This window comes from Phyllostomus discolor, chromosome 2, assembly GCF_004126475.2.
Source record: "Phyllostomus discolor isolate MPI-MPIP mPhyDis1 chromosome 2, mPhyDis1.pri.v3, whole genome shotgun sequence".
Taxonomy (NCBI): domain Eukaryota; kingdom Metazoa; phylum Chordata; class Mammalia; order Chiroptera; family Phyllostomidae; genus Phyllostomus; species Phyllostomus discolor.
Genome location: NC_040904.2, coordinates 127,562,276 through 127,577,977, shown reverse-complemented (window position 1 = coordinate 127,577,977; position 15,702 = coordinate 127,562,276). Strand labels below are relative to the sequence as shown.

At 44.2% G+C, this 15,702-nt stretch overlaps 1 protein-coding gene across 6 annotated transcripts in view; it reads right to left on the bottom strand.

Annotated features, from left to right (window-relative positions):
- Positions 1-451: 451 nt before the first annotated feature.
- Positions 452-15,702, bottom strand: part of TMCC3 (transmembrane and coiled-coil domain family 3) — a 270,396-nt gene continuing 255,145 nt past the window's right edge. For 3 of the 6 annotated variants that reach the window (XM_028533068.2, XM_028533067.2, XM_028533069.2), the window contains exons 2-4: positions 10,752-11,668; positions 8,326-8,461; positions 452-4,819 (exon numbers count right to left, since the gene is read on the bottom strand). In XM_028533068.2, the coding sequence (XP_028388869.1) occupies positions 4,517-4,819; positions 8,326-8,461; positions 10,752-11,668 (1,356 nt within the window). In that variant the 3' untranslated portion in view covers positions 452-4,516. Of the gene's footprint in view, positions 4,820-8,325; positions 8,462-10,751; positions 11,669-14,486; positions 14,871-15,702 lie in introns of those variants that run through there. The other 3 variants (XM_036018557.1, XM_036018556.1, XM_036018558.1) reach the window with 3 other exon arrangements.

The window sequence follows — 15,702 nt, the reverse complement described above, 5'->3', positions numbered from 1 at the left end:
TCTCCACTAGGGCTTGAGTAATGGGCTGCCTATCATGCACCAACAACTTTTTATGAAATACACTTGGAATTAGCTTATAATTGATTATAAGGGATGAGGGAAGGAGGAATAAATAGGCAGAACACAGAATTTTTAGATGTGAAACTATTCTGTCAGATATTGTAATAGTGAATACTAAGTCGGAGAAGGTGTGAGAGTGAGCCACAATGTAAGCTACGGGCTTTGGGAGATACTGAAGTGTAAATGCAGGTTCATTAACTGTGCCAAGGGTACCCTCTGGCGGGGTCATTGGCAGCAGGGAGGCTGTGCACGTGTGGGGACGGGGTATATGGGAAATCTCTGTACCTTCCCATCAAGTTTGCTAGAAATAAAGTCTGTTTAAAAAATCAGTGACACACACACACACACACACACACACAAACTACTGTTGATACTGACTCTGACAAATGGGAAAATTTAAGAAATCTAGCTCTTTATTTAACATCAAAGCTAACATCAAGTGTTTATTTTAAAAAAATAATGGCACCTGCTTTGAATGGGGTGATCTGCAGAGAACTTACAGTTCTACGCTGACATGAATACAGTATCCCACAAAGCAGAAATGATGCGATGGAGCACACAATAAACATTTCCAGTTTTTACTTCCAGAGTCACTATCTACTGCTTAAACATTAACACACAGCACATTTGGTTGAAACATTTCTCTTAGGACAAACACAGTGAGACATGCTTTAAATACATAAATTAAAATTGCCACACACAAATCATTCCTAAAACAATTCAGGTACATTACTTTCCAGCTTCTCAGAAACAGAAATTGTAGTGATTTTAGAAAATTATAGGTTGATTCTGCTTTATATCTTATGGGTTTCAAATACTAATAACCTATACCATTTTCTTAAACTTTGTAACTACTTCTGAGGTAAACAGGCCAATCTCATGGTTTTCAGTGACTCGGTTTTTTTAGATCAACTCTTTCCTTAGCACATATGCTAAATTTCTTGAGATATCTCTCTCCAGATAAAGCCCTGAATTTTAAATAATGCCACTTTGTCCTACCTCTGGTTCCTCAAAATTATACAAATATGCAAAATAGGTTTATTTAATATTCACATTCATATTAGTATGTATAATTAAATGTCTTTCCAAACCAGTACAACTATATTTGGTTTCAATGCAAAAGAAATGTTCCCATTCAATGCAAAATAACTTGGTATTTAAAATCCAAACAAACAGGACAAAGGTAATGAGTTGCCCCAGGGGAGCCAGTTCCTGGCACTATCATCGAACCCATTATGAAACCTCATAGGCTAGAAGAATGGAAGGGTGATGAACAGACACTGTGGGGCAATATTTCGGTGAGAACAAGAAGACAGCAGGAGAGGGGTAAGCTCACAGGGATGTGGAGTGGCAGAGAGGGGTAAGAGCAGCGGGCTGAGGTGAGAAGAGGAGGGGTTTCAGGTTTCGGTCTACCAGGAAATCAGAGCGAGCGTGTAAGTACAAAAGGCAGGTGCTAGAAACTTTCACCTTCCCAAATCAGCAATACAGGACTTTTATTTACTGCCTCTTTGTTGTGGCTTTAAATGTATTTATTTATTTTGGGGGGGGGGATAGTGTTCTACTCTGGCTTAATTATATTCAAAATATAAGCTGGAATTGCCAACTCGACACCCATAAGGGTTCTTGTTTTCGCCTCAGCAGACGATCATTGTCCTGGCAATCATGAAAATAATGTCACCAAACATTCCAGTGCTAGAATCCCACGTCCAATATCTAAAATGCCTGAGTGAGTTCACTGGATGAGCAGGTGCCCACCCCTCCCACAACTGGCTTCAGTAGGGATGCACAAGGTATTTACTACCAAGGTAAGGTGGGGAAAAGGGATTAGTTGGCTTAAATGTAAATTAAATATCCAGTTTCAGGACATGTCATAGCTTGAACACTATTTTAATTGTATACTTAAATAACATTTTATTTAATTTCCTTACGCGGTGCAGAAAAACAGGTGGTGGGAGAGTTTATTCCTCAAGTAGAGAATAATAAACTACAGAGAGTAAAAGCACCCTTGAGGTACACCATCTACTAGAAAGCTTCCCAAACTTTCAACAAAACTCTAAAATAAATATGCCGTGTAGGTTGAGCATGTCCAAGTGAGAACAAGCTAATCCAGTGTCTAATGAGAATCACCAAAAATAGGAACTCTGTAAAAAAACTCACGGAGAGGTGCAATGATTTAGGCGCTACACTATTTCAGACCAGCCAGTTCCTGCAGCTTGCCCACTGCGCCAGACTGCAGGGGTTGGAGTGTGCAGCTCCCCACTCCCTTCACTTCTCTCACTGGGGAGCATGCACTGACCGCAGGACAGTGTCTTCCTAGATGCCCCAGAACCCTTAGTTCAGGGCTGGAGCTCTCACCCATTCTTGTTAAACTACCAGCAGCACCTACACCCACCCCAGACCCTGGCATGTCACAGTGCTGCAGAAGGGTTCACAGACATCAAGAGGGGCCTTCCTGGGACCCAGCCTGGTGCAAGTATGTAAGTTACACCCAGCCCTCAGCCCCCACGGAGGCTGATGCCCACAGGTAAAGGGGGGTGGCTGGCCACAGAAATATAAACACATAAGGAAGTGCACCGTTCTCTCTCCCTGACTTCCCTGAACCTGGAACCTGTCTCTGTCCCCTGGATTTGATGGATCACAGTGTATTTACAGCAAGCTTGGCAGACCCAGGGAGAGCCTGCCAGTGATAGGAGACAGCCATGAGATGCAGGTGAGACTAGTAACTCCCTGTTTCCTGATCCTCTTCCCTAAATCACTGGCTTCCCACAGCCGATGATTTCATGAAATTGTGTTTATGTCTTAAAAAGCTCGTGTCTGCAACTAGGTGATGGTGAGAGCTGTATAAGTTTGTGAACTGATTATAACCCTAAAAAAACAAAAAGCTCGTTTTGTGAGACTCACACCCAGAGTTGCACCAAGTGTCCGACAACTCTGCTCTCTCAAACTGTGGTGCACCATCACATTTTTTTCAGGAGATTTCCCTACAAGCAGCTGTTTGCAAAATATTGCACTTAATTCAAATCCAGGTCACTTGATGTTTTCTGGAAGAAAATGTTCATCAACATGCACCTTTATGCCCCAGATAATGGAAGTGGGAGGTGAGGGCCTAGGGAGCAGTTTCCTTTCATGTGGACAGAGGGACAGATTTAACGGACAGTGTCACGCATCCCCCAAATAGGCCAAAGACGCTGCCCTCGTGGGAATGTGGAATTGTTGCCACTGTTATCGTAGGACTTATTTTCAGTGAGATCCTAGAAGACAGATGGCAACACTGGCTCAGACACAGTGTCTAATTTATCTTATTCTGGCTGGTCTCTCAGGGTCCTGAGCGGACCCTCTCAATCCTCATCCAGGCGAACGGCTCCCACCCATCTAGCTGCCATCCAGTTAGACACGTGTCATACTTCCTCCTGCTTCCAGTGTTCCTACCTTAGTGCACTTCAGCTTTAGAAACTATGATTCAGTTTTCCTTCTTAATGAAAAAAACCCTGCAACATAAGCATCATGTGTTTTCATTTACCGAGGGAGATTCGCAACCCCTCACAGACCTGCAAATAAAGTGAATCACACCCTCACGGGGGGTTATCAAAATCAAGGTGTGTCGAATCACAAACCTCCCGAGTAGTGCTCACAGGACTCCCATGTTAAAGCTTCAGTCTGATGAGGGACGGGAAGCATTTCTCCGTGCTTTGGAGGCTGGGCATTCGGCAGCCGGTTAGGATGCAATCAGGTGTGTGGCTCCGAGGGCATGAGAAGGCAGAAGCCTCATTCGCACACCCTCGTGTCTTACCATTTAAAGTGCAACAGAGCAACTAAGTGAGACTTTGGGTGAATACATGGTGTAAAATAAGAATTCCATGTCACAGAGAGTCACACGTAAATGACCACTGTGGACACTGGGCACATACGGGACCTGCGGCCAACTGCGGACCATTGGGATGGATCACATGGGGATGTCCTGCACTTCCATCAGCCGTGAGAGTTCGACACAGTCAGTGCCTGGGCTTTTCCCTTCCCTGATTTGTGCCATACCCTTGCTACTTAGAGGACTCGGGGAAAACATGGCTACTAACAATGGTGAGCTCAATTTTGATGGAGACTTGAGAGAGAGACTGAAATTCCCTTTTCTTCTGAGCCACTAATTACACCAAGTGCTCAACAACCAGAGTTCTACCACGCTGGGTGAGTCAGGCAGGCAGGAAATCTGGTCCGATTAAGGCAGTGAGCAGTGTGGGGCGAGCTTCTGAAACAGACACATGTTAACCAGGCACAGGGACTGAGGACTGGCTGGTGACTGCTACCGAGTTAAGAGAATTGTAGTTATTTACAACACACAGCCCCAGCCCTTCCGGTAATCTTCAGTTGGCACAACTGTTCATTTGGAAATTTGGTAGTATGCACAGAGTTCCCTTTAAAATAAAAACTTGAAGAAACTTGAAGATGGGAACCAGTGGTTTCATCTGGGTATTATTATCCTTTCTATGGCACACAGAATATGGTCCCAGTTTTTACAAAATATTGCCAGAAGAGTCACAGCAAAGAAGGTGCCGAGAATGTGAAAGCGGCTCTTCATCATGGGCGAGACAAACTTCGCGATGGTGGACACGCACACCAAGATGACAGTCATGAAGGCCAGGACCACGTTGATGCACTTCCCCAGCAGAACTTTGGCGTTCACTGTGTCTGTCTGCAGAGCTTGCTGCTCCTGCTGGTGCAGCTCCAGCTTAGAAATGCGAGTCTGGCAGGACTCCAAGGCTTCCTGTGGGCAAAAGCAAGAGCAAGGATCAAATGCTGTGAGGTCACGGGCAACATGTGAGCACCTGCCCTTAAGTGCACGCAAACCCTCAGCTGAGAATGCTTGGTGTTGAGGCAGCTTCACATAACCTGGCTGACAATGGTGACGACAACAGCAAAGAAATAAAACAAGAATCCCAAGGCTCATTTTTTCCTGTTATTTATGGGTAGAATGAGCACATATATACAACCATAAAAATCATAAATGAGAAATTACATATTTTGACTCCACCCATACATGAAATAAAGTGCCTAAAAAATTGGCATCTGTTGGTACCATGAGGGACAAACCAGAGGAGAGGTGGGGCTCCATTTCGGGACAGTTGTCTACCTCCAGCCATGGAGTAGCTGCTCTTTCCAAGTGCTCTCCTTGTTTCACCGCTTGGAGTCTGTGTGCGCCATCACAGACCGGCGGGACACGGAGGGAGCAGGGCGCACAGGACAGACTGTGGGACAGCTCTGCTTCTGCCTGCTCTCGGAATGCTGTGTCGCTCCAGACACTATCTGAAGCTACACATTCTCGCTAGATCTCGATCTTTCCAAGCCTTCAGTGACTAAGACACAGATGACTCCGAGTATACTTCTAGTCCAGCCGTCTCTTCTGAGATTGACTCACGTATCTATAAGACCCCTTAACATCTTCATCTGAGCTTCTTAAAAGCACCTCAATGCAACATGTCCAAATGTAGATTCGTGTATTATACCTTCTGCACCTGCCACAAACCTTGTTTCTTTTCCTGTGTTCCTTTCCTCTAAACCAGCCCCCGGTCCACCCAGTTCCTTATCCCAGGAGCCTGATAGCACTCATCAACAGCACCACCCAGCCCTGCTGCTGCAACATCCAATATCTATCTCAGCGGGTTCGCTTCTCTCCCCTCCCACAGTCAGGACCCCAATCTAAGCCACCAGGATCTCTTGCCTGTGAGCTACACAGATTTTTCCATACACCCTCTTGATTCTCAACCCCATGAATCCACTTTCCACACAGCGGCCCAAATGACCTTTAGAGAAGCATATATGATGTCATTCCTTTTTGTAAAACCTTTAAAATCTTTACCATGGCTCAGGCCCAGCCACTCTGTCCTGACTCACCTCATGCCAGCCCCCTTCCCCTCACTGTGCTCTGGCCATACCGGCTTCGTCAGGTTCTGACAAGAAGCCAGCCCAGGGCCTGTGCACATGCAGTGCCCTGTGTCTGAAATGTCTGCCTCCCTACTCCCGCCCCTCCTCACCGGTGGCTCCCTCATTCGTCTTTCAGGTCTCCCACCAACTGTCACGTCCTGTGGGGAGCCTTCCGGACCCATCAGACTACGTCAAGCCTCCCTTCCGCCCTCTTCCCCAGCCAAGAGGCCATGGCCGCATGAGGCAGAGGACAGGCCCACGGTGCCAGGCCAGGAGCCAGTGAGGAGCAGGCAGCAGGTGCTACGTGCCAGCTGAACACTCAGGAGGTGGGGTTTTGGGATATGAAGCTTGAAAGAGAAAAAATCTGTAGTCTCTTGAGAGGAAGGCACATAAGCAGAGGCGGTACAATGAGCCCCTTCAGTTTGCTAGCCTGCTACCTAACTCATTCACCAACATGTGATTGCTCAACTGAAACACAGTCATCTTTTTAGGGTTGAAACAGCAGAATGGCTCTAACATGATCTGCTTTCTTCTGCTGAATATACTCTATGGGCCAAAGAACGGGGTTTGCTGTTACTATATAACTTTTGTAATGCAGGCTACCGACAGGAAGTTCTTTAGATCCTCACATTCTAAAAAACGCTGGTTTCCTGAGATGACAGGCAGGGGCCCCGGAAATCACGTATTCGTTTCAAACACCTGGGCCCAGGGTGGCCTTCATTTTGGACAAGGCATGGAGAAAGTGATAGAACAAGACAAAAGATAAACATTTTAGGCAAATTCACTCATATTTGATTGGCTAGATGAATTACATATATAAAGAGAATTGCCTTAGAACTGCTACCAAATTTTTGTTACCAAAAGAAACATCCAAAAAAAACAAGCAATGTGTTCTAAGGAACTTTAGTCACAGTGCCCACTAGGAGACACTCAGCCCCAAAACCTTTAGTGCTTCCACAGGTCCAGTATTTAACTTATTGGGGATAAAGACAAAGGACAGGATTACCTTTTACACTCTTTTCATTAGGAATTCAGGATTAAAAAACAAACAAACCCAATACTCATTTGCTTAAAATAACCACAAACCCTTGCATACCCATGGGCTGTGGCCATCCTGCCTATACTAGCCCATCCCCTTGGATCACGTGGCTCAGAACGGAAGAAACCAGAAAAAAGAACAAAGGTGAGCTACGAGCCCTGGGACACATGTAACTCACCAACATAACAAAAACAATGGTTAGCATTTATTTCTTAACTATTTATGTGTCAGGCAAAGATTTAAGTACTTTAAGTTATCATCCCATTATCCTCTGGACCACCTCAGGAAACAGAGCTCATTAATATTTCCATTTTATAGATGAGGAAACTGAAGCACAGAGAGCTGACTCGCCCTGGGTCACACAGAAAGTAGGAGAGCCGGGGTTCTATCGATCATAACAAGAAAAACCCTCCAGCCACTCACAGAGACGACCTTTTGCACCAATGAACGAGAGATGGAACTGATACACGCTGAAATGATTTCTGAAGTCCCTCCCTCAATCTTACCCATTCGTCCCTAAAGTATGTTTCTTTAAAAAAGGAAGAACAGTATTAACCCAAACTATCCCCTATGTAAGACTAGTGCTATCCCATGGTCCAGCAGTCCCATTTTTAGGTATATACCCAAAGGAAACAAAATCAGTATCTAGAGAGGTATCTGTGCCCCCATGGTCACTGCAGCATCGTTTACAACAGCCAAGATATGGAGACAAACCGAGTGCCTACTGATGAATGAATAAATAAAGAAATGTGGTATTCTCTCTATAATAGAATACTATGTGGCTATGAGTAAGAAGGAAATACCATCATTTGCAACAACATGCATTGTTCTAGAGGGTATTGTGCTAAGTGAAATAAGTCAGAGAAAGAGAAATACTATATGATCTCACATGTTGAATCTAAAAAATCTGAACTCATAGAAACGGGACACACTGGTAGTTGTCAGAGGTGGGGAGTGGGGGCAAATGGGTGAAGGCAGTCAAAAGATATAAACTTCCAATTACAGAAGCAATATTTGTTTTATGTATTAAAATTTAAAAAAATTCCTGGTTGTGTGAAGAGAGAAGGGTATAGATGAGGAGCTTGGGGGTGGATAATAAATATTAACTACTTTAGGCAGAAAGTAAACAGAATACAGCTTTGTTACTCAGTAACGTCTGTAGCATGAGCTAATGGGGTAAATAAGGTGCAGAAATGCTTGCTCCATGAGCCAGAAAGCCTTCAGGGCTCAGGGGTAATGTGCACTTCATTTGTCAGATGAGTCGGCGCTAGGCAGTGCCTGCGGAGCGCCTACTGACAGAGGACAGGCACCTGGACGTCCCGCGAGCGCTCGTAGGCCTGGTAGGCCACCTTCTCCTCGATGCTGGCCAGCTCCTGCTTCAGGTCGGCCATCTCGTGCTGATGCAGGTCCGTCAGGTCATGGAGCTGGTCTTCCAGTCGCTCGTACCTTTGTAAAGACAGAAGCAATTCTGAGCACGACATTGCAAAGGTGTTCTAACAGCACATTCTAGAACGACGTCCTTCATATCTCACTGCCGTCAGTGCCCCTCGGCTTGTTTTCATCTCCTGGTGACTGTGTTTCCAAAAGAAACATCTAGCTGGGGGAACACTGACTTCCAGTCTAGAAAAGACCGGTCTCTGCAGTCCTGACTCCGTCCTCGGTGCTGAGGTTTCAGGCAAAGCCAATTTGGCTTTTCCACCCAGGTCAGACCTGTACCTCGGCAGGCAGCGATGACGACAACACAGACCTCAACAATGACACATACGCCATGGCTGGTCAGGAGGCAGTGTGGTCTGGGCTCCGGCTCAGAGCAAGGGCCCACAGGTATCCCGGTGCCCCTCCCCCCTCTGCCCCACAGTGCCCAGCGGTTCGCAGCACGGCTCTCAGGCACCAGAGTGCCCACAAGGAAAGAACCAATCACTGTGCTGGGGCCAATCCCACTATTTCCCAGTGCACACATTAATTCTGAATACGTGTTTCAGCTCCTGGAAGTTAAACTCATTATAAATTATAGATGGCTTATCAGGTGGCATTCCCCAAAGTCTAAGGTAACAGAGGCACAACGACCCCTATTCTCAGCCCTCACCCCTTCAGAGAAGAGGGATTTGTGTTATATTTACATAAGCTTATAATATTTATTTTGAAACAGAAAGCACTGTTTGGGGAAGCACTATTTGTGTCAGCTTGAAATAAGGCTGATCAATGCCAGTTTTAATATGTTTATATAGAACACATGCTAGAATCATTTTTAAAAAATGAGACAAAATTACACATTTAAGCTTATTCTCAGGTAGGACTTCATAGGTGCCCCAGGTTGGCGTTATAAACAAGCCTTTTGAAGAATGCTTAAAGTAAGCAATGCAGTCAGTGGAGAAATCATGGAGATCACAAGTATAGCTAATATAAGCAAAGGAGAACAAACACTTTCCTAAATTTATGTAAATGTGTATTTGTGACTTGGGATAAAATTTGGATCCAAAGAGTGCTATATCCCAAACTATTCTAACAGAATTAAGGTTAATATTCTCTGGAAAGTTTATGACTCAAAAATATTTCTTGTGTGACAAAGAAACCAAAGTCAAAGATTATGAGGAAGGTTTAAAAATTATTTCATAAAATCTGAGCTGAAAAAAAGCCATGTTCCTAAATTAATATATATATAAAACCATGTATCAGATATAAAACATGTAAGCTAAACCTAAAGTTGAAATCTTATAATATGTAATATATATTCACTTTTTAATCTACATTTTTATAAGTTAACATATTCATTTTGACCAAAAAACCTGTGGAGAATTTTTAATGGGAAAATGGTGGAAAATCACCTTATATTTGGTCATATACAGTTAACACATAAAAGCCAGCCTACAAAACATGTGATTTTTAAAATTAGCCAATACAGGGTGGGGCAAAAGTAGGTTTACAGTTGGTTATATGGAAAAGAATACAAAAATTAATAAATAATAATACAAGAATAAACTCTGTATTTCATGTACTCACAACTGTAAATATACTGTTTTCTCTACCATGTATAATCCACAGATTTGAAATTTATACTTTAATCTTAAAATTTATTTTGAACAGTTCGTTCAGGGGGAAAAGTTTAATGAGCAAGATACAGTAGGTAAAAAAAAAAAGCTACATAATGACTTTAATACTGATGTACTAAATAAAATCTACCAGCCCTGGCTGGTGTAGCTCAGTTGATTGAGTGTGGACTGTGAACCAAAGTGTCACAGGTTCAATTCCTAGTCAGGGTACATGCCTGGGTTGCAGGCCATGACCCCCAGCAACTGCACATTGATGTCTCTCTCTCTCTCTCTCTCTCTCCCCCCCTTCCCTTCCCTCTCTAAAAAATAAAAAAATAAAAAAATAAATAAAATCTACCTTGTTGGACAATGAATTAGTTTTTCATTTGATAGTTATTAGGACAAAAATCAAATACAGATCTGTGAACGAGTGTAATAAAACTTCCCAACAGAAGTCCCTGAATCAGGAGCTTAATATGCACATGAGTCACAGACTAACAGAGTGATATTTTCACAGACCCACACATATAATGTCTTTTTCTAAACTGTCAAGTATGAAGTATGGAAAAAATTACTGATCCCTAAATGCCTTTTCACCCGCATTCTTCTTTATGAAAAATGCAACCATCAGCACATCACTGTTGAGCAATCTCTCTGCAGTTAGTAACTCATGCCTCCAAATACATTCTAAAAGAAGTCTGAAATACCTGTATCTCTCCTCTTGCAGGGTCTGAGAAATAAAACCATATTCTCTCTTAAACTGCACCTTCAGCGCCTCGATGTCCTCGGCCAGCTGTGCCTGGGTGTCCTTGATCTCCCTCAATTCCTCCAGGATCATGGTGAGCTTCCTCTGGCTGTCCAGTGTGCCCGCTCCGCCGGCCCCGAACGACTGGTTCCCGTTACTGTCCGCGGAGCCCGATGTGCCGCTCGAACACTCGTCGTCGCTGCCGTACTTGGGCTTGTCCACGATGGTCGCGCTGCCGCCGTAGCCCCTGGCGCTTGCCTCAGGCCTAAACTCATCTAAGGAATTTTTTAAGTGAGCGATGTTGTCTGCACTGCCAAACTTATTCCGGATCAAATTGGCAAACTCTCTAGACTTACTGAAGACAAATACAGGTGGAGTAAGGGAGACTCCCGGCATGCCCGATTTACTGCTCTCCATGCTGTGCGGGGCAGTTCGAGACTTGGCGTGGGCATCTTTCAGGGAGTGCTGGATGTCCTTCAGGTTGTCTTTGGAAACGTCCTTTGAGCTTCTGGAGGCTCCATTCTGTTCGATCTCCCTGAGCTTCCTGTGGTACTGTTCTAACTTCTTCTGCAGCTGGGCAATGGAGTGAGCTGATTTCTGATTCTTCTTCTCAAAGACTTGTTTGATACGGCCAGCCTGCTGTTTGTCGGCGCTGCTGACTAGTTTCAGATACTCGGCAACGTTCCCGTCACGCGATGTCTGCTCGATTTTGATCTGCTCTGTTACCTTAAGAATTTTTTGTTTCAGGCTGTCTGCACTTAGTTTGACCTTGTGGAAGTCCAGGATGCCATCTGGTACGTCAAAGTTGAGGTTGGTGTCCGACCCGCCTCGGCGTATGTTCAGGGGCAGGCTTAGGGTAGTCATGTCATGTCGTTCTACCTGAAAAAGACAGGGCAGAAGAAGCACTTGAAGGTCTGAAGTCTAAGAGGCAGTTACTGTGATAAAATTGGTGCACACACAACAGACACACATTAAGTCCCCGATTTTTAAAAACCTCCCTACTATCCTCTCAGGTTGAACATAGGATAGCCCAACTCCTTCTCGTGTTAGCCTTCTCCTTCCACGCACTAACTGAGAGATTCAGATCTCCCAGGGTATCCAGTTTTCTGTCTGATAAGATGGCAACTTTTGGGTGCCCGAGTAGAAATGCATAATGGAATGAGGTTACCAGTCAGTCCTGGTTTCCCAAAGTGCCCGGGTAGCTGGGATGCCTGCCATACCCCCTCAACCCACTCACAGTGAACCTCACCATTGTGGGAAGTGTATCCAATTCAGAACTCAATCATTAAATAGGAGAATGAAAAAAAAAAAGGAAGAAAGAAAGATAAAAGAAAGTTAAGTTCTAGGAGATACATTCATCTATACAAGAAATTATTTTCTTAATGAAATCATTAAGCAGATGTGATGAAATAATGTGGTACAAGATTAATTTTAATAATTGAGTAATACAACAATAGTATTTAGATATGGAAATAACCACAAACCACAACCAAAGTGATTTCATAAAACAGTACTAATGCTAAGACCATGTGAAACAGTTTTCACATTCAAGGGCCACCTGGGAAAAAGAACTGCAAAGCTGAGCATCTTGGCAGGGGCGGCAGGGGCGGCAGGGGTGCAAACAGGGGTGCTGGTCGTGCTCTAGAAGGGAAGACAAACGCAGTCTGTGCACCAGGCACTGCACTGTTCATAGGGTTTTCTTGTTTGATCCCTACGACCAAGCCCGGCAAAGGATGTGTCAGAGCCACATAGGGAGTAGAACCTGAGACTTGAAGGAGTCAGATTTGGATCGAATCACCTAACTCAGGTCCTCTTTCCAGTCAGGACACACTATGACCTGTGTTCCCAGAGGACTAAAAAGAGGTCTTTGCTGTGTCTGAATACATTCTCTACAAAAAGGTTCATAAGATCTAAACTGAAGCACCTTATTTGTCGAGTTAACAACACTTTGATTAGAATAATGCCTTGATATAAAGTGGGAGATAAGACAACACGCAGCCCAAGTTATCTTTTTTTAAGAGGATGGTATGCTGACATAGTAAAAAATTTATAAGATAATAACTCAAAAAACCTCATACTGCCTAAGTGGCCGAGATTCAAATGAGGACTGTTGCCAGCAGCGAACACGAACAGCCTGCCATGTGAAAAATCCAACCCAGTGCCGTTCTCCAGAGCAGGGAGCCCAGCGGCAGGCACCGTGGGGCACAACCCCGGGCTGTGGGTCAGGCCTCCTTCATGACTTAGAGAAGGTTACCAATATTTTTTGGTCTCTCTCTTCCCACACACAATTTTGCCACACATCAGCAACACTGGTGGTTTTATCTGGCACAAGAGCATCAGGCTGGATGGCACTAAATGCCAAATCACTATCAGACTACAAAAGAGGATGTTTGAAAAGAGGATAAAGGAACTGCGACTTCACCTGGCCAAGACGGAGGGATAGGTGTAGGGACTAAAGAAGATGTATAATAATCATCAAGTCCTAGAGAGATGAGTACAGGAAACACAAGGAAGCTATGTATCTATGGTTCACCAGCAGATCCAAACAGGAATAGGCTCAAATTACAGTAATAAAGAATGCCTAAACCTAGCAAATGTTTAGTTTGGGCAGATAAGCTCCTGGTTACAATCATGAGGCTGGGAAATTGATCTTATTAAAGATGTCTAATCTAACCACACTTCTGTACTTTTCAGAAACTTTGGCTCCCTAATGCCTCTCAAATAATAAAACCTGGCCACTGTAAGGCCACAGCTTACCTTTCAGGCTTCACCTTGTACCTGATGGATGCCGGTCATCTTGAGGCAACCATGCAACCCGAAGTTCCCAGAATATAGATATGAATTTCCTATGGCCTTCCTCCTGTGTCTAATACTGACAATGCCTACCACCCATCCACCTCTGCTAATTAAAATCCTACATACGCTGTAAAATTCATTTCAAATGCCATTTCTTCTATGAAGATTTCCCTAGTTCCATTGGAAAGCTGCCTTTCCTTTCTGCAGTCCTCCATGGTGCTTCTGAGGCACCACTCTACTCCTTTACCACCCATGCAGGGGCTCGAACCCCCACAGGGCGCAGGCTCCTCAGGGGAGAGATGGCTCATGCCTGTGTCCAGCCTGCACTAGCACTGACCCTGATTCACAGGAGGCTGTCAATAAAATGTCTGCTGAACTAAAATGACATCATCCTCCACTGTTCAGGAGTCTACCCTGAAGTCATTTTAGACACATTTTAATAGAATCAAAAAATGATTTCCGAAGTTCTGCTCATACAGACCTGACCACTCCAGGTAAAGATGTTTCCTAATATCCAGGTAATAAATTCTACATTACTTCACACTGATTCAAGGAAATGGAGATCAATGTGTAACAACATACACAAACCCAAATAAGGGCTTTTAAGTATAATTTATACTTAGAAAAGAGAACATTTATTATGTATAAAACTATGAATTTCTGTAAACCAAACACATTACGTAACTAGGACCCAGTTAAAAAAGAAAACCAGAACAGAAACTTCCTCGTGCCCCCGTCAGTCACACAACCACATCACCCCCACCTCCAGGGTAACCGGACCGTCTTCAGCATTCTTGTCTTTTTTTCACTCTACACTGTTTGTAAGATTTATAAGAACTTGCTCTTGCCCTCCTTGGGCTCACTAGAATAGATTAACCTATTAAAAAAAAACCCAACCAACCTGCTTGGCATTCTCAATTGAGAAGTCCACCACCACACTTGAAGATACAGAGGGAGTTCTACCTTACCTACTGCAGCAGTAAATCACCGCCTGTTCCTCCTTCCTCAACCACACGGCAGCTGGCCACCCGGACACTCTGGCACCTCAGCACAATGGCCTCGTTCTCTTATACGCTGCTGGGCCAGGACAGCCTCTGATAGACAGGAATGTTTACGCACACAGAGCTGGCTGACTTTTGGCTCACTTAGAGTTATAACAATGCTTGGAGAATCCAGGTTGAGGGAAGCTATGGCATTTAAAGCTCCAATCAATCACTCTTACGGCTTGTCAGCAAATCTGTTAGAAGTGTTTGATAAGGGTGAAAAGCTGGACCTACTGCTGGGCCACTCCTTGCAGCCTTTCAAAGCCCCACCTCTGCGGGGTAATAAAGAGTCAGCAAACACTAGATGCCTATACACTCCCTGAACACAAACTCCAATTTCATGTACGTGCTGGGAAGAAAGCCATGCGAGTCCTCCGTGTGTCCGACCTCCCATCCGGACTCGGCACTGAGAGCAACAGTGAGCTGTTTCAGGGCTGCGGCATGGGGAGGGGACAAAGGTGCACACCTCCCTGGAGCCAGTGTGCACGTGGACTGTGTGGGTCAGGGGACGTGCTCCCGTTTTGGCACTGACATTTACCAGCTACGCTGTTCTAGGTAAATCAAATCACATCTGTGGTTTTAGATCCCACTCTACAGACTAAGGAGATAGAGCCAGACTACTCAGAACTCACACTACAAAATTCCACGGAAAGTAATCCCATTTCACGAAATGTGCCTTTACTGTGAGACAGTATCACGGAGTGGTCAAGGCCCAGGACTCTGGAGGCAGACTGCTTTGCTTTCCATCTCGGCACCACTCTTATGAGCTGTGTGCCCTTGGAGAAATGACTTAGCCTGTCTGTGCTTCAGTTTGTTCTTCTGTAAAATGGGGATGAGTCTTCAAAGGGTTGTTGTAAGGAAAAATAAGATAATGCACATAACATGTTTAAAGACTTCCTGGCACAGAGAATGGTTTCAATAATATTTGCTACTGTTATCATTCTGATTTCATTTAAAAATGTACTTACATGTAAAAACCAAAAGGAACACTGGTTATTTTTGTACCATGGGGTTATAAAGAGTCATTCTTTTTATTATGCTTTCATATGTTCCAATTTAAAAAAATAATAAACA